We start from the raw sequence: 26,328 nt of genomic DNA, 5'->3' as shown, positions 1-26,328 counted from the left end.
TAAATATATAATTGTTCTTGAATTATTATATAACTGATTCTATATTTATTTAAAATATATTTAATATATTAATTTCAGTTATAATTTAATATTTATTGTGTGAATATAATAATAATAATATTATTATTAATAATAATAATAATAATAATAATAATAATAATAATAATAATAATAATAATAATATATAAATAATAATTCATATATGTACATAAACCCTTTTTTAAAAATGTAAATAAACATTTATTTTAAATAAATCTTTCTCTTTTTTTTCTCACTAAAGTGCTGCTGGGAAGCTGGAAACATCTATTTAATTTATTATTATTCATTATTATTATTATTATGATTATTATTATGATTATTATTATTATTATTATTATTATTATTATTATTTTGTATGTAATGTGTATTGGTATTTCCCCGTGTGTGTGTGTGTGTGTGTGTGTGTGTGTGTGTGTGTGTGTGTGTGTGTGTGTGTGTGTGTGTGCGCGTGTGTGTGTGTGTGTGTGTGGAACAGGTGTGACCTTTAGTGGTGTATTACACTAACAACAACTACTGTTACTTAAAAAATGCGGTAGAAGTCAGACATTTTCTTATACTTTTTCCCTTATTTATTTGATAAATTGACTGAGAAAAAGTCAATACCTGACAGCATGACAGAATTAACGTGACCTAAATCACGTGACGTGATATACAAGTAGGTCATCATCATCCTTCTTCACCATCATTATCATCATCATCATCCCAAAATATTCGAGGAAATAAATTGACATGATTTGACCTCATTGCTGTGAATATTTGTGATGTATATTTACATGCGAAATTAGTATTAATAATTTATCATTCATAAATTAAATCTATTATCTATTATAATAATAATGTAATTAATAATTATTCATTTTAATATTGATTTCCAATAACGTGTAATTATGGGATGCATACAAGTCAAAGCACTTTTTATTAACAACAATATTTAAATTTAAAAAAGTCCCAATCTATCTAAATGTGCTCTATTTATTACAACAGTCTTGCACACAGAAATATAATTAAATACAATATATAATTCACGTGATATCATTTATGCCCAGAGATTGCTATTAGTGTATTCGATATTTCATGTAGATAAAAGTTAATATAATTGTAACCTGTGTGTAAAAATAGAAAAACTCAATAGGTTTTCCAAGCTGACGTATATGTGTGTCATTATTTGGACCTGTGTTGGTCTTGAGCATTGGTCCTGGCTGAGACAAGCTTGATTAGATCATGTTTGTCATATTTTCTTTTCAATAACCAACTTTTGAGAAGAAGTCTTTCCTGCTCTGGGAAATGGTCTGATTGTTGATGTAATGCACAAATGAATTAGATTAGTTAAAGTTAAGACTTGGGTTTGAAAAGGATTTGATGGTTTATGCTCATGATCATTTGGTCTTGAACTCATGGCAAAGCCTTTCTCTGGAGGAAACAATAACACCTTCTCCTCCACCTCCACACCTGGCAGGTAAGAACAAGGCTGAGAAAAGCTAAACAATGTCACAAAAAACTAAACCTTCCCAAACTACAGGGGGCGATCATGAGCTGTCTATATGATCAATTTCCCACCACAAATAGAATAATGTTCTTCTTCAAACCTTCCATTCCTCAAGGGGGCGACAATGAGCTATTTCCAGTTCACCAGGGTGCGACAATGAGCCAAAGAAGAAGCAGCATAACAACTGAAGCGCCAAGACAGGAATTAGGAGACCGTTTAGAAAACAATGTGGAGGAGTTTTTATTAATAATGATAGAAAACGAACATAGTAATACAATAATAGAAATTTCAGACTCCTTAAACATGGCGCCGTAATGAATATAGGACGGGCTAATTTTTATACATTTATTTAAATGAACATTCGCCCTGACTAGCAGGAAATACTCTGTATGCTAGCAGGTGTGCGGGTTTAAATGAAATCCACGTGACAGGTTAAGCGTGATTGTTTATTTTTGTTTACCTTACACACGCACACGGTGAGAAACTTCAGGATGGCACACTGGCCCAAATTTGAGAAGAATCTGGAGCAGGAGGTGAAAAACCTCGTCATGCACCTGAGCGGACTCGAGGATGAGGAAGATCAGAACTTCCAGATGGCCCTCAAGTTCGCCTGGTCCAATTTCAAGTGAGGAGACGATGAATTCTCTCTGAATGTCTGTAAGATTTGAGTGTAAATGTTCGTGCATCTTCTCCATTTCGGATGTTCTCCTCCTCATATGTTTCAGGTTCCACCAGTTCCTGGATGTGAGCAGTCACAAAGTTCAGCGCTCGATTAAAGGGTGAGAATTGAGAGATTATGGACCTACGTGAATACACTACATGAAGAAAAGGATTGGGAAGTTGGAGGCACACAATTGTTTTGGGATGCGGTAGAACACACCGTGAAATGAAGCAACGTTCCTTCACCTTTTATGATTTTGAGACACATGTACAGGTGCATCTCAAATTAGAACATCATCGAAAAGTTCATTTATTTTAGTAATTAATTTAAAAGTGAAGCTCTATATAGATTAATTACAGACTGAGTGTTTATTTCTTTTAATTTTGATGATTTTGGCTCACAGCTGATAAAAACCCAAAATCCAGTATCTCAGAAAATTACTTCAGAAGAATAAAAATATTTAACACAGACATGTTGGACTACTGAATAGTATGAAGATGTACAGAACTCAATACAGTGTGGCATGGAGGTGATCAGTCTGTAGCACTGCTGACAAGCTTCAGCACTTCTGCGTTGTTGGTTCTGGTATCTCGCATCATCTTCTCGATTGATTCTCTATGGAGTTCAGGTCTGGAGAGTTTGCTGGTCAGTCAATCACACCAATATCATGGTCATTTAACCAACTTTTGGTGCTTCTGACAATGTGGGCAGGTGTTAAATCCTGCTGGAAAATGAAATCATCTCCTCCATAAAGCTGGTCAGCAGAGGGAAGCATGAAGTGCTCTAAAACTTCCTGGTAGACGACTGTGCTGAACGTGGACCTGATAAAACACAGTGGACCAACACCAGCAGATCACATGACTCCCCAAACCACCACTGACTGTGTGAACTTTACACTGGACCTCAAGCAGCTTGGATTCTGTTCCTCTCCTCTTCTCCTCCTTCTTCTTCCAGACTCTGGAACCTCCATTTCTAAATGAAATGCAACATTTTCTTCCCTTTCAAATACCATAAGCACACTGTGTTTCTAAAGTTTTTAAAGAACAACACAAAAAATAAAAATGAGAGAAAACATCACAGGGAGGGAAAAAGAAGTCAATATGAGCTACACTGCTGTTATAACTGCTGTCACAGAGAATTAATCAGCTTCTGACCAATCAGAATCCGAATTTATCATCACATGACCAGTAGATATGAAACCTAATCAGGCTGAGTGAGTAGAGATGATGGTGTGTGTGTTAATTTCAGGATTTTTGAGAAGCTGATGGTGCACTCTGACGTGTGTAAAGCCGAGAGTTGGATGAGATTAACCAGCGAGTTCCTGCAGTCTCCTCTCCCTCACACTGAGGGCTTCATGGTGAGTTCCTAATTTCTTCTTTGCCTACACTGAGAATTTTATGGTGAGTTCCGTCACGTTTCCATCACATTGAGAAGAGTTCCTTCACTCTTTTTCTCCTTCCCGCACTGAGAACTTCATGGTGAGATGTTAACAACACTTTTCATTTTCTTTTCCATCTCCTTCAGACTGATGTCCATCACAGTATTTTGTCCCTGCTGCTCAATTTATCTGATTCTCCGTCCAACACCAGCTACAGCGAGCGACCCAGGCTGAAGGAAGCAGGTGAGCGTCTCGTCTCGTGTCGTCTCGGCTCTTCGGTGCCAGTGAGCATTAATAACCTCATGTCTCTGCAGAGAAAGAGAACAAGTTCGACTGGGCCAAGTATCTCATGGAAGGAGAAGATATGGACACAGGGCCGTTTCCAGACTCTCCGGTGAGGAAGCTCTTCACTCTTCATGTGATCCTGAATGTTCTGATAGTTTATGGTTTCTAAACTGATTGAAGAACGTGTGCAGTTTTTTTGTAAATTTTAATAATAAAGTACGTAAGCAGTCTCCAGCGTCGGGTGCTGAAGCTGTAACTTCAGGAGAATGTTCAGGCTGAGATTCAGAACCGCGTGTTATACACGTGATGTTATGTGTGTGGTGTGTAGGAGTGGTCTGAAGACGAGAGTGAGGAGGAGGAGAGTCAGCAGCCCATCAGCCGAGAGGATTCTGGGATACAGGTGGACCGAACGCCTCAAGAAGATCAGGAGCAGAACGATAAAATGGTGCGGGTCACCTGGACAGGTAAGAGGACTAACATGCTCAGCTCATAAAGCAGCAACCTGCCGTAGACGCCATCAAGGTCACTGAACGTGTTTGTTACAGTGGGGGAACCGGATGCCCGGGCTTGGCTGGAGCACCACGTGGTGACGCCGTACTGGGTTCCTCATTCGTCTCGCTTTCCACACAGCCTCCATCTGCACTCCAACCTGCTCAATGTATGGTGAGAAGAAAGCTTCCTGTACCGAGGTCTTCTATCAGTACAAGCTATTAATTAACCTGTAAATCGGTGTTGCAGTCCAGAATTAAGTGTTTTTAATTAATTATATTTGATATGGATTAGTTGATTAATTATTCAATCCAATAATGTATTAATTGATTAATTAATTGATTGTTTTTCTAACATTACAAATATAATAACCACAATAGTAATTATGCTTTTAAAGCACCATTAATTGTAGTACGTAGGGTATCTCAGACGGTACCTTAGGGAAAACTCAGACTGTAACTTGGGGAAATCTTAGATGGTACCTTAAGGGATTCCCCGACAGTATCTTAGGGAAATCTCAGACGGTTCCTTAGGGAAAACTCAGACTGTAACTTGGGGAAATCTTAGATGGTACCTTAAGGGATTCCCCGACAGTATCTTAGGGAAATCTCAGACGGTACCTTTAGGGATTCCCCGACGGTATCTTAGGGAAATCGCAGACGGTACCTTAAGGGATTCCCCAAATGTGTCTTAGGGAAATCGCAGACGGCACTTTAAGGGATTCCCCAAATGTGTCTTAGGGAAATCGCAGACGGCACTTTAAGGGATTCTCAGACGGTATCTTGGACCGTACCATAGGGAAACCTCGGACTGTACCATAAGTCAATTAGGATAGTGACTTTTAAAGAGCACAGCAAATAATACATTGTCATAGCTGTAAACATTTTCCTCTGAAAGTTCTTGCGAAACAGGATCAACTTCACCCTGGCCCGGTGGATGGGGACCTCTGATTTAGGGTTATGATTTTTGGAAATTCTGCCAAAGCATGTTTCTGTTCTCACTTACACTATAGCAGCTGTAAACTCAATAAAGCAACCTGAAACTCAATCACATGATCGTCCTTGTGAATACCAAACACAGCTTGGCTTCCACTTTTTATTATTATTATTCTGAGGTCTAAACCCTCCTGGATCTACATGCGTTTCTAGGAAGTCCCTGTGAATGTGCTGTTGCTATAGAAACGAAAGGTGTATATCACCCTGTAGCTGCACTATGGTGTAATGAAACCAAGGGCCTGATTTCTGTAGAATACTCGAGTGATAATCAGTTGGTTTGAACAGCATGATACTTTCTGCACTGAGGTTCTCTAATGTTTCTGTGCAGGGATCAGCATCTGTACAACACAGACCCGCTCTATCTACCCGAGGAGAAGGCTTTCGTCACAGAAACCCAAGTGATCAGAGAGACTCTGTGGTAAGGTTGGGGGTGGATCATCGCTTGATTTTAGCTACACTATATGGACAAAAGTTTGTGGTCACCTGACCATAAGGTTTCTATGTACTTTCTGAAAATCCAGTATATTTAGTGGAAATTCATTCAGCCACAGGGGTGTTAGTAAAGTCAGGTACTGATGTAGGTGGGATGGTGAGGAGGACTGGGGGGGAAGTCAGTGTACACATTCATTGTTTAATAGGGTTTAAAGCTCTATAGCAGGAGATCTTCCATTCCAACTCATGGAGATAGCTTTGTGCACAGGTGCATTGTCAAGATCAAACAGGTTTTGGGTCTCATCGATCAACTGAAGGGAAGATTTAATGCTACTAAATGCTTCAAAAGGCAAACTATACAACTGTGTGCCTCTAAAATTGTACAGTTGCATATGTCGGGTGTCCCAATACTTTTGCCTGGTTTGTTTACTTGGGTATTTTTGATTGATTTCTTTAATTATTATTTATTATTTTGTTGTCTGTCTGCTTATGTCTCTTTTACTGTCTGTCTTTCTATTACAGCTGCATCGTAATAATTTGGAATATCATTAAAAAGTGGATTTATTTCAGTAATTTAATAAAGAAAGTGAGATTGGTTTATTATATAGATTCATCACACACACTGATATATTTCAAGTGTTGTGCTTTTCATTTTGATGATTTTGTCTCACAGCTGATGAAAACCCAAAATTCAGTGTCTCAGAAAATGAGAATATTGTGAAAAAGTTCAAAATTGGAGACTTGTGATGTCTCACTCTAATCAGCTCATTAAATCCAAACACCTGCAGAGGTTTCACAAAGAGTGGACTGCAGCTGGAGTCAGTGCTTCAAGAGTCTCCACACACAGACGTATCCATTAACTACAACTGACACGTTCCTCGTGTCGAGCAGCTCCTGACCCAGAGACAACGTCAGAGGTGTCTTACCTGGACAAAGGAAAAAAGGTCTGGACTGTTGCTCAGTGGGACAAAATCGTCTTTTCAGATGAAAGGAAAGAAAATATTGCATTTCATTTAGAAATCAAGGTTCCAGAGTCTGGAGGAAGAAGAAGAGAGGAGAAGCACAGAATCCAAGCTGCTTGAGGTCCAGTGTAAAGTTCACACAGTCAGTGGTGGTTTGGGGAGCAAGATGAGAAACAAGAGACCAAAAAATTCAGAAAAGCTGAAGGCCACTGTCAAAGAAACCTGGGCTTCTGTACCACCTAAGCAGTTCCACCGACTGATCACCTCCAGGCCACCGACTGATCACCTCCAGGATCACCTCCAGGCCACCGACTGATCGCCTCCATGCCACAGTCTGATCACCTCCATGCCACAGTCTGATCACCTCCATGCCACAGTCTGATCACCTCCATGCCACAGTCTGATCACCTCCATGCCACAGTCTGATCACCTCCATGCCACAGTCTGATCACCTCCATGCCACCGACTGATCACCTCCAGGCCACCGACTGATCTCCATGCCACAGTCTGATCACCTCCATGCCACAGTCTGATCTTCTCCATGCCATGCCCAATTGAGGCAGTAATTAAAGCAAAAGGAGCCAAAATATTCTCCAGAAGACCAACAATTCACTCAAAATGTTTTTTTGATTGGTCTTATGAAGTTTTAAAATTTTCTGAGAGATATATAAATTTATAATTATATCAGTGTGTATGATGAATCTAAATAATGAGTTTCACTTTTTCTGTTGAATTACTAAAATAAATAAACTTTTTAATGATATTGTAATTTATTGAGATTCACTCTAACAGTATAATCTTGTCTCTCACTTATTCCTTCTAAATGTACTGAATCTGTCCATTTGTGTCAAGAGTTAATATTCTGCACTTGTATTGAACACACCATTAAATTGACTGATGACTTTGGGGGTTTTGTTTTTGTTTTGCTGTCAGGCTTTTATCGGGGGTGAAGAAGCTTTTCATATTTCAGCACCATGATGGGAAAGTCAGTGCGAGGAACGACGTAGTAGTCACACACTTAACCAGCGTGAGTCATGACCGTTTCCCCCGTACTGTTTTTTTTACTGCTAGAATATAAAGTCTATCAGTGTACAAAAAGTTGTAGTGACATCGTTCATCATTACATATAAAATTTAAATATAACTCGACTCCCCATAATGTGGAATCAGTGCATAGAAAAAAAACGCAACTAAACAAGTGTGAGAAAATGACGGACAGTCCACATAAGTCAAAAAAATTAAATAAACGTTAACTTTGTGTTAAAAGCGAGTTGAAAATTTTTTTTACATTTATTGTCCGTGTTGAAAACATATAAGCTGCTCATTTATTTATTTGTTTATTTGTTTATTATAATTTTTTTAATAATGTCAAACAATAAAGGGAAAAGAAATAAACATTACAAAAAAAAGAACAGAAAAATGAATAGAATAACAGTGCATCATTAAAAAAAATAATACATCTCAATATATACACAAATAAAAATGTAATAAATTAGATATGGGTTAGGCCTGGATCTGTTTAAAAAAATAATTTTATAGAAAATAAATATATAATAAATAAATACGTAATTGTTATAAATTCAGTAATCACTTCTTTTGTGTCAGTAAGGTTGGCAGATTATTAGGTATAATAACACGTAGCGATGTGTACCGTATTTTCCGGACTATAAGCCGCTACTTTTTTCCCCACGCTTTGAACCCCGTGGTTTAAACAATGAAGCGGCTAATTTATGGATTTTTCCGGGGTTTTTCCCGGTTTCACAAACTTCAAGCCAAAAAACTGAACCCCATAACATTAGACCAATGAAATTGCTGAACGGGTTCAGGTGAACCAATGAAACTGTTTATATTAAATCAGATGCGCTCCCACTGAATCTGGCCGCACCACATCATAAATATGGATGATGTTTCTCTGACGTTTGACCTGCCGCTCACTCGGACTGTCTACAGGAAATGTGAATCATTCGTCACGCTGAAAACAACCGGGCATGAAAACACACTTCACCTGTGTTCTGAGCTGCACGGCATCGGGAGAAAAGCTTCACCGATGGTGATTTTTAAACGCACGACGATGCTGAAAGATAAACTCCCGAGAGAAATAGTTGTGAAAGGAAGGAGGAAGACAGTGAACAGTGACTTTCTTGGTAGGCTACTGTTTAGATACAAGCCGTGTAACAGACACTGTCTTTCATTAAAGCCTGTGTAAAGTTCATTAGTTTCAGTGTAGACATGCGGCTTATAGACAGGTGCAGCTTATTTATGTTCAAAATCTTTGTCAAATTCAGTGGCTTATATATGGGTGCGCTTAATAGTCCGGAAATTACGGTAATATGTATTGGCACCCCACCTCTGTCCCCTGTGTCACTCTTTGATATAAAATTGCAGAACTGTTTGCATTCAATCCTGGAGCATGTGGCGGCGTACGGCGAGGCCGTGTTCCGTCTCCAGAGGTTTATCGATGAAGTAACCGGTCACAGCACGGAGCCGTGTCCTCCCGGTCTCAGCTCTTCCTCCACTTCCTCCTCCAAGAAGAGCTCAGAGCCTCCGTTTAGGACCTACCAGGCGTTCGTGTGGGCACTGTATAAGTACTTCAGCAGCTTTAAGGAGGAGCTTTCTGCTATCGAGAGAGAGATCATCAGCAAGGGTGAGTCTAGACTTGAGATGGTATGTCAGTGTGGAATGGCTGAGGGTTCAGGAAAACAACAGCTCTCTTGTCTCTCTTTTAGCCATACATTTGTATATTTGATCATCCCATTCCACATTTAGTCCCCATTTGCTCCAGTCGCTGGAGATTTATTCAGCCACAAGAGTGTTAAAGTCAGCAAGTGATGTAGCTGAGGTGAGAAACGTGGAGTCAGTGATCACATTCGTCACACAATAAGGTTGGAGCTTTATAGCGGTAGATCTTCCACTCCAAACCATTTTGTAGTAACAGTTTGTGAAAGAATCACATATTGGGTGGAAGTCAGGTGTCCCAATACTTTTGCCAATGTTCCATAACTATTAAATATCCTAAAACTTGTCTTTTTTTTGGCGTGTAGATGAGACTGTGACGCTGTCTGCTGTATTAGAGCGCCTTAGTCCTCACCTGGCACAGATCACTGTGCTGCACAGGGTCTTCTGCACGGGCGTGGCCGAGGTCCCATCCGGCACTCCCAACGTGGTACGGGCCTCGCATCTCCTCAACACCCTGTACAAAGCCATCATCGAGTACGACAGTGTCGGGGAAGCTTCAGTACAGGCAGTAAGTTCACTCGTGAATGATTTAATGGGCTTTCTGTACTAGTGAGTAGTCGCAGATAAAACACCCAAAAGTTTGTGGACACCTGAGCAAAATATCGCTATGTGCTTTCTATTTGAACATCCTATTCCACACCTAGTCTCCATTTGCTCTTATAATGAGGAAGATGTTCCACTAGATTTTGTGAAGATTCATTTAGCCAGTTAGTAAAGTCAGGTACTGATGTGGGTAAAGTGAGGAGGCCTGAGGTGCAGTCAGCGTTCATCTTTATCATTCAGTAGGGTTTAGTTCTTACGCTGGAGATCTTCCACTCCAACACATGGAAATCAAATCGAATTAAATTTGTCCATACACATTCATGCAGAGTACATGTAGTGTAAAAATGTCCAACATAGAGATAAAAATAGAATATCAAGAAATAAAATAATACAAATCTAATAGTGTGACTATAAAGTATCATTTATATATACAAGAAGTTAGACACAACCTTGTGCTCACAGTTTGGAGAAGAACCACATATAGCTGGAAATGGCAGGTGTCCCAATACTTTTGGTAATGTAGTGTATCTGATGACGATCTGTTTTTATTTTGTGTGTGTGTGTAAAACTAGGTGGCGCTGCTTTTCTCTCTGTGGGTTGAAACGGTCCGGCCGTACCTGGAGATAGTGGACGAGTGGATCGTACACGGACACTTGTTTGACCCGGCTAAAGAATTTATAATCCAGAGGTAATAAAATGCATATTTATGTGGACACGTTTATAAGAATATATTTAACAATATTTCTGTAATCAGTGGGGACTAGATAGGTGTAATGTACGAACTGAAACTGGAGACTCCTTCCATAAGTGTTCATTCCTTTAAGAAGTGGGAAATAGTGGGAAATTCCTGTTACAGCAGCAAAGAAAAAGAAACACGTAAATATAAAGTCCTCTCTTTTTCTTAATCCTTGACTGTTTTGCAGAATAAATTTGCAGCCTCATTAAATATTCAGATTTATTCAAATATGAAATTTGTCAATGTCAAGTTTAAAAAAAAATAAAGACTAGCTGTCCACGGTAGTCCTCAGCAAAATATTATTATTGATTAAATCTAAAATAAAAAAGAAAGAGGTTTTTCTGCCACCCCTGCTTTACCACACTTTGCCTACAGAAACAAGGACGTTGCGGTGAACCACAGGGACTTCTGGTACGCCACCTACACCCTGTACAGTGTGTCCGAGGCCGTGGACTGCGAGGAGAGACTGAGCGACACGGCCAGCGGCAGCTCCGGAGGAGACCAGAGCTCCAGCAGCAGACAGCACACCATGGTCTCCTTCCTCAGACCCGTCCTCAAGCAGATCATCATGGCCGGGAAATCCATGCAGCTCCTCAAGAACTTGGACTGTAAAGTAGCCGAGCAGGCTGACGGTTCCTCCAGAGGTACCCGGGTCATGATTTATCACCTATAGACCTGGATCTGTCTGGTCGAATAAAACAGTTACGTAACGTGACGTTTGATTTGCCTTTTATTCTCTTTCTTTCTCAGATGCAGAGAGGAAGAGTCTGTACACGCTCTTCCTGGAGTCCGTGCAGACACGTCTCCGACGTGGAGAAGACTCACCTACAGATACGGTAACCGAGCAACAAGCCACCAAGCGGAGCCTTATTAAGATGCAGTCCATCGTGGCGCGTCACCTGGAACTGGACGACATCCACGACCCGCTATTGGCCATCAACTTCGCCAGGTGAGCGTCCAACCTCCCAGAGGAGATCAGACTGTGGTCAGCATTTCACTACCATCAATAACATTTATTGGCTGCAAGAATGGAACACCATTTGTATAAAATATTAAATAAACAAATTATAATTTATTTTTCTTTTTGGGAGGAGAGTATTCAAGAAATTATTAGACTGCATCAAATTTATCAATATTATATATGTGATGTGATGTAAAAATATAAACATTGATATATTTTTATATTGATAAATAAATGTACTGAAATAATTTTCTTTAATAAAGCTGATGTACTAAATGTAATTATAATCATTTTTAAGAATTAGGCAATTTGATTGCAGCACACAAGAATATCACATAAGATATAAGACAAAAACATCTGCTCCCTCCTGTAATTTGACTTCCCTGGTTAACAATATGCTTTAGAACATTTTAGTTTTTCACATTTAAAGAATTAAACCAACACAACAATGCAAATGATCACAGCGAACTCAACATAGGATCAGTAAAACATTCACATCAGTGTTTTATCCACAATAAATCACCTTCCACAAACCATTTTGGCCAGTTTTTCTTTTGGCATCGTCATGCGTTTAAAAATCACCATCGGTGAAGCTTTTCTCCCGATGCCGTGCAGCTCAGAACACAGGTGAAGTGTGTTTTCATGCCCGGTTGTTTTCAGCGTGACGAATGATTCACATTTCCTGTAGACAGTCCGAGTGAGCGGCAGGTCAAACGTCAGAGGAACATCATCCATATTTATGATGTGGTGCGGCCCGATTCAGTGGGAGCGCATCTGATTTAATATAAACAGTTTCATTGGTTCACCTGAACCCGTTCGGAAATTTCATTGGTCTAATGTTATGGGGTTCAGTTTTTTGGCTTGAAGTTTGTGAAACCGGGAAAAACCCAGGAAAAATCCATAAATTAGCCGCTTCGCTGTTTAAACCGCGGGGTTCAAAACGTGGGGAAAAAAGTAGCGGCTTATAGTCCGGAAAATACGGTACATATTTCTAAAACTACTATCATTTGTGTACCAAATAAATAATAAAGGAGAAAGAACACATCCTTGTGGTGACCCAGTAGATACCAACCATTCAGAAAACATTCATTTACCTCAAATCTCTGTACAAAAGAAACTAAAATCCAACCCGAATTCATTAATACATTTCTCAACTAAAACATGTGGATGAATGGTATTGAAATAACTTATTATTATTATTATTATAATATAACTTATTCACTTAACCATATGACACTGACCTTGAATTTACATGACAGTTGCATTTTTTAAACATTTTATTTATTCATTACTGTGTTTTTTTTTTTTTTATTTCTTGTTTTTACATTTTTTGACATTTGGTATAAAAACTTTCCCTTTAATGTAAGAAACAATACAATCTGTGTGCCAGCATCACATTTCAATATTTATCCAGTTATAGCAACATCTAATGCTATAACTTCTAGCAGCTACGTGTGCGACCCATGACATAAAAAAAATATATATATTCAGATTTTTCAAGAATTCAGCAAAAGTGGTAAAAACTACGTTTGGTTTCTCCTCCTAGGTTATATTTTGAGCAAAAAGACTTCCATGAGAAGTTCTCGGGCGCCGACGTGATCGTGGACCGGTCGTCCGAGTCGGTGACGTGTCAGACGTTCGAGCTGACCCTGCGCTCCTGCCTGTATCCACACATCGAGAGAAGGTACATCGAGTGCTGCGGGAATCTCATGAAGACCCTCAAAAAGGACTACAGGTGAGATTTCCTGAGAATCGGAAACCCAAAAGATCTCGGAGGAGGAGCTATGATGAACTGTGACGGAGTGATTGGATTAGCGCAACGCCATACACACGTTCTTCTTCTCCTCTCTCAGGCTCCTGGGATACCTCCAGGCCATGAGAAACTACTTCCTGTTGGAAGCTGGTGACACCATGTATGACTTCTACACTGCCATCTTCGACAAGGTTTTGGAGAAGGAAAGCTGGCAGCAGCTGGCGTTCCTCAACGTACAGCTACAGGAGGCTGTGGGACAGCGCCACCCGGAGGACAGCAGCAGGTAATGCAATACAACATTAAACTACAGTTTGGGTTATATCTGTGTCTCACTTCCATGTTCTCTGTAGATTATCAATCTTTCTGGAGGCAATTGATCCTACAAAGAAAAAACAGCCAATCAATAACCTCGATGGTCTCACACTAAGTTATAAGGTAAGGACTGTTGAGTGTTAATAATTTTTTTATATTTATTTATTTCTATATTTAATGTTGTTGTTTTGTTTGGCAGGTTCCATGGCCTGTCGATATTGTTATTAGTTCAGAATGTCAGAAAATCTACAATCAGGTTTTCCTGCTGCTTCTGCAAATTAAATGGGCCAAGTACAGTCTGGATACGCTGCGGTTCAGCGGTGAGTAATTACAGTGTTACAGTGATCTGTATGTTTCTGACCTGTGAGAGTTTATGGGTCTTAGATCTATAACCAGGTGTATAAAGTTCTAATTCAGGTCTATAGTAATTCAGGTGTATTAAACTGTTCTATCATGGTGTGGATGGAAAGAGAAATGGTGTAGGGGTGATTCTGAAGGAAGCGTACAGTAAGAGTGTAGTGGAGGTGAAGAGAGTTTCTGATAGGGTGATGATCGTGAAGCTGGAAGGTGAAGGGATGATGATAAATGTCATCAGTGCCTATGCTCCACAAGTGGGTTGTGTGATGGAGGAGAAGGAAAGATTCTGGAGTGAATTAGATGAAGTGGTAGATGGTGTACCTAGGAAAGAACGATTGGTGATTGGGGCAGACTTTAATGGGTGAAGGGAACAGAGGTGATGAGGAGGTGATGGGTAGGTATGGTTTTAAGGAGAGGAATGTGGAAGGGCAGATGGTGGTAGATTTTGCTAAAAGGATGTAAATGGCAGTGGTGAACACGTATTTTAAGAAGAAGGAGGATCATAGGGTGACGTATAAGAGTGGAGGAAGGTGCACACAGGTGGATTATGTTCTGTGTAGGAGATGCAACCTGAAGGAGATTGGAGACTGTAAGGTGTTGGCGGGGGACAGTGCAGCTAGACAGCATCGGATAGTGGTCTGTAGGATGGTTTTGGAGGAGAAGAAGAAGAGTAGAAGAGTGAGGACTGAAAGAAGAATAAGATGGTGGAAACTGAAGGAGGAAGAGTGTAGTGTGAGGTTCAGGGAAGAGGTCAGACAGAGGCTCAGTGGTGTTAAGGAGGTGTTGAATGATTGGGCAACTACTGCAGGAGTGTTGAGGGAGGCAGCTAGAAAAGTACTTGGTGTGACATCTGGAAATAGAAAGCAAGACAAGGAGACGTGGTGGTGAAATGAGGAAGTGCAGGAGAGCATTAGGAGAAAGAGGTTGGCAAAACAGAAGTGGGATTGACAGAGTGATGAGAAAAGTAGGCAGGAGTACAAGGCGATGCGGCAGCAGGTAAAGAGGGATGTGGCGAAAGCCAAGGAAAAGGCATATGAGAAGCTGTAGGAGAGGTTGGACACTAAGGAAGGAGAAAAGGATTTATACCGATTGGCCAAGCAGAGGGACCGAGCTGGGAAGGATGTACTGCAAGTTAGAGCAATAAAGGATGGAGAGGGAAATGTGTTGACTAGTGAGGAGAGTGTGTTGAGAAGATGGAGGGAGTATTTTGAGCAGCTGATGAATGAGGAAAATCAGAGAGAGAGAAGGTTGGATGATGTGGAGTTGGTGAAGCAGGATGTAGATAGGATTAGTAAGGAGGAAGTGAGAGCAGCGATTAAGAGGATGAAGAGTGGAAAGTCGGTTGGACCAGATGATATACCGGTAGAAGCATGGAGATGTTTAGGAGAGATGGCAGTGGAGTTTTTAACCAGATTGTTTAACAGGATTTTTGAAGGTGAGAAGATGCCTGAGGAATGGAGAAGGAGTGTGCTGGTACCGATCTTTAAGCATAAGGGAGATGTGCAGACCTGCAGTAACTACAGGGGAATTAAGTTGATCAGTCACACCATGAAGTTATGGGAAAGAGTAGAGGAAGCCAGGCTGAGAGAAGAGATGACCATCTGTGAGCAACAGTATGGTTTCATGCCGAGGAAGAGCACCACAGATGCCTTATTTGCTTTGAGAATGTTGATGGAGAAGTATAGAGAAGGACAGAAGGAATTGCATTGCGTATTTGTGGATTTAGAGAAGGCTTACGACAGGGTGCCGAGAGAGGAGTTGTGGTATTGTATGAGGAAGTCTGGTGTGTCAGAGAAGTATGTGAGGGTGGTGCAGGACATGTATGAGGACAGTGTGACGGCAGTGAAGTGTGCAGTAGGTACGACAGACTGGTTCAGGGTGAAGGTTGGACTGCATCAAGGATCGGCCCTGAGCCCTTTCCTGTTTGCAGTGGTGATGGACAGGTTGACGGACGAGGTCAGACAGGAGTCTCCATGGACTATGATGTTTGCGGATGATATTGTGATTTGTTGTGAGTGTAGGAAAGCAGGTTGAGAAGAGCCTGGAGAGGTGGAGATATGCGCTGGAGAGAAGGGGAATGAAAGTCAGTAGGAGTAAGACAGAGTACATGTGTGTGAATGAGAGGGAGGGCAGTGGAGTGATGCGGTTGCAGGGAAAAGAGGTGGAGAAGGTGGAGGAATTCAGGTACCTGGGGTCAAAAGTGCAAAGTAATGGAGAGTGTGTTAGAGAAGTAAAGAAAAGAGTGCAGGCAGGGTGGAGTGGGTGGAGAAGAGTGACAGGAGTGATTTGTGATAGTAGGGTATCTGCAAGAATGAAAGGGAAAGTTTATAGGACTGTGGTGAGACCTGAGATGTTGTATGGATTAGAGACAGTGGCATTGAGTAAAAGACAGGAGGTGGAGCTGGAGGTAGCAGAGCTGAAGATGTTGAGGTTTTCGTTGGGAGTGACGACGATGGACAGGATTAGAAATGAGTTTATTAGAGGGACAGCGCATGTAGGACGTTTTGGTGACAAGGTGAGGGAGGCGAGATTGAGATGGTTTGGACATGTGCAGAGGAGGGACATGAATTATATTGGTAGGAGAATGCTGAGGATGGAGACACCAGGTAGGAGGAAAAGGGGAAGACCAAGGAGGAGGTTTATGGATGTGGTGAGGGAAGACATGCAGGTAGTTGGTGTAAAAGAGGCAGATGTAGAGGACAGGGGGGGATGGAGACGGATGATCCACTGTGGCGACCCCTAATGGGAGCAGCCGAAAGAAAAAGAAGTAATTCAGGTGTATTGAGGTTTTAATTCAGGTCTATAGTAATTCAGGTGTATTAAAGTTATAATTCAGGTCTCTGGTAGTTGTGAAAGGTTTAAAAAAAAAATACAAACACTGTATTTGCCATTTGACAGATTTGACAGTAGCTGCGAAGCGGCATGAAGCTAGTCCTTCTGAAGAGTTCACACCCCAGGAACCGATACACCAGCAGATCCACAGGATGTTTCTCCTGAGGGTCAAACTAATGCATTTTGTTAACAGTCTTCACAACTACATCATGACCAGGGTGGGGTTTTTTTCTTCAAGCAGATTCTATATCTTTTGTATTTCTTGTCAGATATTTAACAGGCTCATATCCGTCCGTTTTCTAGATCTTACACAGCACAGGCTTGGAGTTTCAGCACCAAGTGCAGGAGGCAAAAGATTTGGATCAGCTCATAAAGATCCATTACAGATATCTGTCCACTATCCATGACCGCTGTCTTCTCAGAGAGAAGGTGCAGCTCACGCTAACGCTTCTCTGATAAGTCGTCTGTTGCATTTGTTTTTTTGGTCTGGTTGCTATGGCGAATTAGGAGATCGTAATTGGTAAAATACTGTGCAGTAGTGTATAGAAATAAAACACCCAGGGAAGTGCAGTTCATTATTTTCCAATAACTGTTCAACACTCGTATGTTTTATATTATATATACTTACACTTATATATATCATTTATACAGAGTGGCCTGTGTTGTGTAGTTATAGCCTGGTGCTACATAACAAAATACAGAGCTACACGACAGAACACTGAGCTACACGACCGAACACTGCGCTACACGACCGAACACTGCGCTACACGACCGAACACTGCGCTACACGACCGAACACTGCGCTACACGACCGAACACTGCGCTACACGACCGAACACTGCGCTACACGACCGAACACTGCGCTACACGACCGAACACTGCGCTACACGACCGAACACTGCGCTACACGACCGAACACTGCGCTACACGACCGAACACTGCGCTACACGACCGAACACAGAGCTAGGTACCAGAACACAGAGCTAGGTACCAGAACACAGAGCTAGGTACCAGAACACAGAGCTAGGTACCAGAACACTGAGCTAGGTACCAGAACACTGAGCTAGGTACCAGAACACTGAGCTAGGTACCAGAACACTGAGCTACGCGACAGAACACTGAGCTACGCGACAGAACACTGAGCTACGCGACAGAACACTGAGCTACGCGACAGAACACTGAGCTACCTGACAGAACACTGAGCTACCTGACAGAACACTGAGCTACACGACAGAACACTGAGCTACACGACAGAACACTGAGCTACACGACAGAACACTGAGCTACCTGACAGAACACTGAGCTACCTGACAGAACACTGAGCTACCTGACAGAACACTGAGCTACCTGACAGAACACTGAGCTACCTGACAGAACACTGAGCTACCTGACAGAACACTGAGCTACACGACTGAGCTACACGACTGCGCTACACGACCGAAAACTGCGCTACACGACCGAAAACTGCGCTACACGACCGAACACTGCGCTACACGACCGAACACTGCGCTACACGACCGAACACTGCGCTACACGACCGAACACTGCGCTACACGACCGAACACTGCGCTACACGACCGAACACTGCGCTACACGACAGAACACTGCGCTACACGACAGAACACTGCGCTAGGTACCAGAACACTGCGCTAGGTACCAGAACACAGAGCTAGGTACCAGAACACAGAGCTAGGTACCAGAACACAGAGCTAGGTACCAGAACACAGAGCTAGGTACCAGAACACTGAGCTACACGACAGAACACTGAGCTACACGACAGAACACTGAGCTACACGACAGAACACTGAGCTACACGACAGAACACTGAGCTACACGACAGAACACTGAGCTACACGACAGAACACTGAGCTACCTGACAGAACACTGAGCTACCTGACAGAACACTGAGCTACCTGACAGAACACTGACAGAACACTGAGCTACCTGACAGAACACTGAGCTACCTGACAGAACACTGAGCTACCTGACAGAACACTGCGCTACACGACCGAACACTGCGCTACACGACAGAACACAGAGCTAGGTACCAGAACACAGAGCTAGGTACCAGAACACAGAGCTAGGTACCAGAACACAGAGCTACGTACCAGAACACTGAGCTACGTACCAGAACACTGAGCTACATACCAGAACACTGAGCTACACGACAGAACACTGAGCTACACGACAGAACACTGAGCTACACGACAGAACACTGAGCTACCTGACAGAACACTGAGCTACCTGACAGAACACTGAGCTACACGACAGAACACTGAGCTACCTGACAGAACACTGAGCTACCTGACAGAACACTGACAGAACACTGAGCTACCTGACAGAACACTGAGCTACCTGACAGAACACTGAGCTACACGACAGAACACTGAGCTACACGACAGAACACTGCGCTACCTGACAGAACACTGACAGAACACTGAGCTACACGACAGAACACTGAGCTACACGACAGAACACTGAGCTACACGACAGAACACTGAGCTACCTGACAGAACACTGAGCTACCTGACAGAACACTGACAGAACACTGAGCTACCTGACAGAACACTGAGCTACCTGACAGAACACTGAGCTACCTGACAGAACACTGACAGAACACTGAGCTACCTGACAGAACACTGAGCTACCTGACAGAACACTGAGCTACACGACAGAACACTGAGCTACACGACAGAACACTGAGCTACCTGACAGAACACTGAGCTACACGACAGAACACTGAGCTACACGACAGAACACTGAGCTACCTGACAGAACACTGAGCTACCTGACAGAACACTGAGCTACCTGACAGAACACTGAGCTACCTGACAGAACACTGAGCTACCTGACAGAACACTGAGCTACCTGACAGAACACTGAGCTACACGACAGAACACTGAGCTACACGACAGAACACTGAGCTACACGACAGAACACTGACAGAACACTGAGCTACCTGACAGAACACTGAGCTACACGACAGAACACTGAGCTACACGACAGAACACAGAGCTAGGTACCAGAACACAGAGCTAGGTACCAGAACACAGAGCTAGGTACCAGAACACAGAGCTAGGTACCAGAACACAGAGCTACGTACCAGAACACTGAGCTACGTACCAGAACACTGAGCTACACGACAGAACACTGAGCTACACGACAGAACACTGAGCTACACGACAGAACACTGAGCTACACGACAGAACACTGAGCTACACGACAGAACACTGAGCTACACGACAGAACACTGACAGAACACTGAGCTACCTGACAGAACACTGAGCTACACGACAGAACACTGAGCTACACGACAGAACACAGAGCTACACGACAGAACACAGAGCTAGGTACCAGAACACAGAGCTAGGTACCAGAACACAGAGCTAGGTACCAGAACACAGAGCTAGGTACCAGAACACAGAGCTACGTACCAGAACACTGAGCTACGTACCAGAACACTGAGCTACACGACAGAACACTGAGCTACACGACAGAACACTGAGCTACACGACAGAACACTGAGCTACCTGACAGAACACTGAGCTACCTGACAGAACACTGAGCTACCTGACAGAACACTGACAGAACACTGAGCTACCTGACAGAACACTGAGCTACACGACAGAACACTGAGCTACACGACAGAACACTGAGCTACACGACAGAACACTGAGCTACACGACAGAACACTGAGCTACACGACAGAACACTGACAGAACACTGAGCTACCTGACAGAACACTGAGCTACACGACAGAACACTGAGCTACACGACAGAACACTGAGCTACACGACAGAACACTGAGCTACCTGACAGAACACTGAGCTACCTGACAGAACACTGAGCTACCTGACAGAACACTGACAGAACACTGAGCTACCTGACAGAACACTGAGCTACCTGACAGAACACTGAGCTACACGACAGAACACTGAGCTACACGACAGAACACTGAGCTACACGACAGAACACTGAGCTACACGACAGAACACTGAGCTACACGACAGAACACTGAGCTACACGACAGAACACTGAGCTACACGACAGAACACTGACAGAACACTGAGCTACCTGACAGAACACTGAGCTACCTGACAGAACACTGAGCTACACGACAGAACACTGAGCTACACGACAGAACACTGAGCTACACGACAGAACACTGAGCTACACGACAGAACACTGAGCTACACGACAGAACACTGAGCTACACGACAGAACACTGAGCTACACGACAGAACACTGAGCTACCTGACCGAACACTGAGCTACCTGACAGAACACTGAGCTACACGACAGAACACTGAGCTACACGACAGAACACTGAGCTACCTGACAGAACACTGAGCTACACGACAGAACACTGAGCTACACGACAGAACACTGAGCTACCTGACAGAACACTGAGCTACCTGACAGAACACTGAGCTACCTGACAGAACACTGAGCTACCTGACAGAACACTGAGCTACCTGACAGAACACTGAGCTACCTGACAGAACACTGAGCTACCTGACAGAACACTGAGCTACACGACAGAACACTGAGCTACACGACAGAACACTGAGCTACACGACAGAACACTGACAGAACACTGAGCTACCTGACAGAACACTGAGCTACACGACAGAACACTGAGCTACACGACAGAACACAGAGCTAGGTACCAGAACACAGAGCTAGGTACCAGAACACAGAGCTAGGTACCAGAACACAGAGCTAGGTACCAGAACACAGAGCTACGTACCAGAACACTGAGCTACGTACCAGAACACTGAGCTACACGACAGAACACTGAGCTACACGACAGAACACTGAGCTACACGACAGAACACTGAGCTACACGACAGAACACTGAGCTACACGACAGAACACTGACAGAACACTGAGCTACCTGACAGAACACTGAGCTACACGACAGAACACTGAGCTACACGACAGAACACAGAGCTACACGACAGAACACAGAGCTAGGTACCAGAACACAGAGCTAGGTACCAGAACACAGAGCTAGGTACCAGAACACAGAGCTAGGTACCAGAACACAGAGCTACGTACCAGAACACTGAGCTACGTACCAGAACACTGAGCTACACGACAGAACACTGAGCTACACGACAGAACACTGAGCTACACGACAGAACACTGAGCTACACGACAGAACACTGAGCTACCTGACAGAACACTGAGCTACCTGACAGAACACTGAGCTACCTGACAGAACACTGACAGAACACTGAGCTACCTGACAGAACACTGAGCTACCTGACAGAACACTGAGCTACCTGACAGAACACTGAGCTACACAACTGAGCTACACGACAGAACACTGAGCTACACGACAAAACGCTGAACTACACACAGAACACAAACTGTGTTTGAGTTTCTAACACTTCATTATTATTCATATATATTATATATTTATGTATACGTAGTCGAACATGTCATAAAAAATGAACAGCAGAACGAATGTTATCTTTTGGTTTCAGGTGAGTTTCGTGAAAGAAGCCATCATGAAGGTCCTCAATCTGGTTCTCATCTTCTCTGACCGGTGGCAGGCCGGCTTCGGGGCGTGGAAGTAAGTCTGAATCTTTTTAATTAAAGTACTAAATACTAAAAAAAGATTAAAACATTAATATACTACTGTGTTAATGTAAGTTGATTAAATCCTAATAAAGGCTATTAGCATGTGGCTGATATGCAAATTTGATGTTGATTTTGAATGATGAACAAAATCGAACACCGAAAATGGTCACCATGGTTACGCTGAAATGCATTTACCGTGAAAGTGTCACGAAATTCTGTGTACATTTCAGTTCAGTTCATTTTATTTATATAGACAAAGTAACAATAGACACTGTTCCAAAATTCTTACAGAAATAAATAGATCACGAATATAAATCTTATCTTCATAAAGCCGTCCCTTTATGTTTATTTTAAAACCCTGAGATGGTATGAGAAAGAAACCTAAAGAGGAACTGGGCTCAAAAGGGAACCCATTCACATCTGAGTGACACCGAATGTCCATTTATTGTATCATCTTCAGTGTTGATGTTGTCAGCTGTTCAATGGTGGATATTTGAATGAGATATTTGATGTTAATTATAGCCTTGAGTCATTATACGAGACTGTAGATATTAATTACAGACTAAATCCCTCTTCATGGTTCTTGGAGTTTGAACCCTCAGCTGTAACCTCATAGAGGAAATGGTTTGCAACTGAAGTGAACTCCATCCAAAGAGCAGTACGACTTCTGGTACTACGAGCTATTTGCGGAACCCGAGAACAATGTTCCTAATTAGCATACTCGTGCATATTCATACGTCGTGGTAGTTTTAATGAGTTTAAAGGTGATAAGAAGCCCAAAGCCCTCTTTAACAAGTCATTATTGTATAACAGTGCATGTATTTTTATTCATCTTTTTTAATACTTTTAAATACTTTTTTCTGCGTTTCAGGATCGAGTCGATCAACAAAATGGAGTCCGATTTTAAGAACTGCCACATGTTCCTAGTGACCATTCTGAACAAAGCCGTGTGCAGAGGATCATTTCCTCATCGTGAGTTCGCTTCTGGGTTCAATCCGCTTCCTCATTAATGAGTCACAGATGTTTTATTGCAGTTTTTTTTTTTTTTTGCACTTGCAAGTGATTGCTGTGTTTCAAAAAGATCGGATTAAATTGTATAATAAGCAGGTTTACAGAATTCCATCTAGAATTCCTGGGATAGAAAAGATTTCAGGTCGTAGTAGTCTGGTGTATGAATTTCTCGTTTAGATCTGTAGCCACCAGGTTTATGAAAAGTCAAATCTGGTCTATAGTATCCAGGTCCAAGTTCTAATTCAAGTCTATAGTAACCAAATTTAGTACATTCTAATTCTTTGTGATGTTTTTCTGGGTCTGAACTCGTTTTATATTAAACTTTATTCCACTGCTGTTGTGTTCCCCCCCCCCCCAGTGGAGTCTCTCGCTCTGTCTCTGATGGCAGGCTTTGAACAGTGTTAACTACTCACCAACAGGGCGGCGCTGTAGTGCTGTGCGTCTGCTTCATCAGTGTGTGCAAACATCCGGGGCGATACTGCAGAGGAGGAAGTGAACGATCGCACAACAGAGCTTCTTCAGCGGTGAAGTGTGTCTCTGTCCTGCACAAGTCTTTTCTGTTCAACTAAAAGCTTTCAAATGAACGTTTCTTTCACGCCGTCCAACGTGTATGAAATCACACTGTTACGTATGGAGGTGTCCAGGTGCTGAATAATGTGTGTATATATATATATATATGTGTGTGTGTGTGTGTGTGTGTGTGTGTGTGTACATTAAAATATTGTTTATTTCTTGCATTATTGATGTTTCTGTGCAATAAATCCATGTGAACCCTAGATTTTTCTGAGTATTTGTGGTGTGTATATTTTTTAAGGTAAAACAAATGTGAAAAATGCATACAAATGAGTTTGTGCTACAGGAAAAAGGGAAGCTGGTGGAGTAAGTGGTGATGCTGGGAAGCACTGGTTCCTGGTTAATCTGAATTATGTACCATCTACCTAAATGTCATAGTAGATCCCCTACACCATTTAGGAAAGGTTCAAAGAAGATGACTACAATCATTGTAGAAGCCGTTGTGCAGTTCAGGAACAGTTTGAGGAACATGACCGACATCGTAGAACCCCCAGTGCAGTTCAGGAACAGTCTGAGGAACATGAACATTGTTGTAGAACCCTCTGCACTGTTCAGGAACAGTCTGAGGAACATGACCAACATCGTAGAACCCCCAGTGCAGTTCAGGAACAGTCTGAGGAACATGACCAACATCGTAGAACCCCCGGTGCTGTTCAGGAACAGTTTTAGAAACATGATAATTGTAGAACCAACCCCCCCTCCCCCCCCTCCCCCAGTGCTGTTTAGGAACAGTCTGAGGAAAATGATGATAATTGTAGAACCCCCGGTGCAGTTCAGGAACAGTTTGAGGAACATGACCATCGTAGAACCCCCGGTGCAGTTCAGGAACAGTTTGAGAAACATGACAATTGTAAAAAAAAAAAAAAAAACAGTGCTGTTCAGGAACAGTTTGAGGAACATGATAATTGTAGAACCCCTGGTGCAGTTCAGGAACAGTTTTAGGGAACATGACCAACGTCGTGGAACCCCCAGTGCTGTTCAGGGACAGTTTGAGGAACATGATGATTGCCATAGAATCCTCTGCACTGTTGAATGAGTTTAAGTTTCCAGATTCACTGAATATCTCAATTGAGCATCTATCAGACTTGATGAATGTACAAGTCTGATCCATGGAGGCTTCACTTCACGACCAATTCTATTTCTTCTCCTTCAGCCATTGCATAATGAAAAAGCAGCTATTAAGTTCACACATTTCTTCAAGCGTGTGCAGTTTGCTACAGATGTGGTTTGCGAGCTCTGACCAGCCTTATCTCTGACTGAACATGCTGATGTGTTTAAACGCTTTCTAGAGGGCATCGGAGTCAGCAAGCCGCAATCTGAATGGTTAAAGTAACAGCCCCGAATTTACAGTAAAAAATTAATAAATAAAGATGCATGTGATGATTCTGAAAACTTTACAGTGGATTATTTTGACCCCGGATCAGTGGTAAAGGATTTGGACTCTGGATCGGAAGGTCATGAGTTCAGATCCTGGTGAATCCTTTGCTTTCTCCTCTTCTTCTTTCTGCTTCTCCCATTAGGGGGCGCCACAGCGGATCATCCGTCTCCATACCCCCCTGTCCTCTACATCTGCCTCTTTCACACCAACTACTTGCATGTTTATAGGACTGTGGTGAGACCTGAGATGTTGTATGGATTAGAGACAGTGGCATTGAGTAAAAGACAGGAGGTGGAGCTGGAGGTAGCAGAGCTGAAGATACTGAGATGTTCGTTGGGAGTGATGAGAATGGACAGGATTAGAAATGAGTTTATTAGAGGGACAGCACATGTAGACGTTTTGGAGACAAGGTGAGGGAGGTGAGATTGAGATGGTTTGGACATGTGCAGAGGAGGGACATGGGGTATATCAGTAGGAGAATGCTGAGGATGGAGACACCAGGAAGGAGGAAAAGAGGAAGACCAAGGAGGAGGTTTATGGATGTGGTGAGGGATGACATGCAGGTAGTTGGTGTGAAAGAGGCAGATGTAGAGGACAGGGGGGGATGGAGACAGATGATCCGCTGTGGTGCCCCTAGAGGGAAAAGCCGAAAGAAGAAGAAGACAAAGTTGGTGTATGTAGACGTTTTGAATGATCTGCTTATTGAAAATGTACCGTTTGTTCAATTTCTGATCAAAGGAACAACAAGACAAAAAAGATTCACTAGTCTTCAAAATGATCTCATCTTCCCCAGCACTAATTCTGATTACTTAGTGGTGTGTA

General features: G+C 42.5%; 1 protein-coding gene across 2 annotated transcripts; it reads left to right on the top strand.

Annotated features, from left to right (window-relative positions):
- Window positions 1-1,346: 1,346 nt before the first annotated feature.
- On the top strand, window positions 1,347-24,340 carry tubgcp5 (tubulin gamma complex component 5). 2 transcript variants are annotated; one of them, XM_083562814.1, is made up of 24 exons: window positions 1,347-2,150; window positions 2,251-2,304; window positions 3,435-3,543; window positions 3,711-3,807; window positions 3,879-3,958; window positions 4,178-4,313; window positions 4,395-4,512; window positions 5,662-5,751; window positions 7,661-7,754; window positions 9,112-9,370; window positions 9,768-9,970; window positions 10,578-10,693; window positions 11,117-11,385; window positions 11,492-11,690; window positions 13,249-13,437; window positions 13,556-13,738; window positions 13,806-13,890; window positions 13,967-14,087; window positions 17,023-17,174; window positions 17,260-17,385; window positions 22,448-22,536; window positions 23,416-23,516; window positions 23,914-23,995; window positions 24,045-24,340. In XM_083562814.1, exons 1-23 carry the CDS (start codon window positions 2,017-2,019, stop codon window positions 23,958-23,960), a joined length of 3,051 nt encoding a protein of 1,016 aa, XP_083418940.1. In that variant the 5' UTR covers window positions 1,347-2,016; the 3' UTR covers window positions 23,961-23,995; window positions 24,045-24,340. The 2 variants fall into 2 exon arrangements, with proteins under 2 accessions (XP_083418940.1, XP_083418939.1); XM_083562813.1 differs by having other exon boundaries at window positions 23,914-24,340.
- Window positions 24,341-26,328: the final 1,988 nt, after the last annotated feature.

The sequence above is a fragment of the Silurus aristotelis genome (genome assembly GCF_946808225.1).
Source record: "Silurus aristotelis genome assembly, chromosome: 2".
NCBI lineage: Eukaryota > Metazoa > Chordata > Actinopteri > Siluriformes > Siluridae > Silurus > Silurus aristotelis.
Note: the sequence above shows the minus strand (reverse complement) of the source record. Positions and strands in the feature narration are given on the sequence as shown.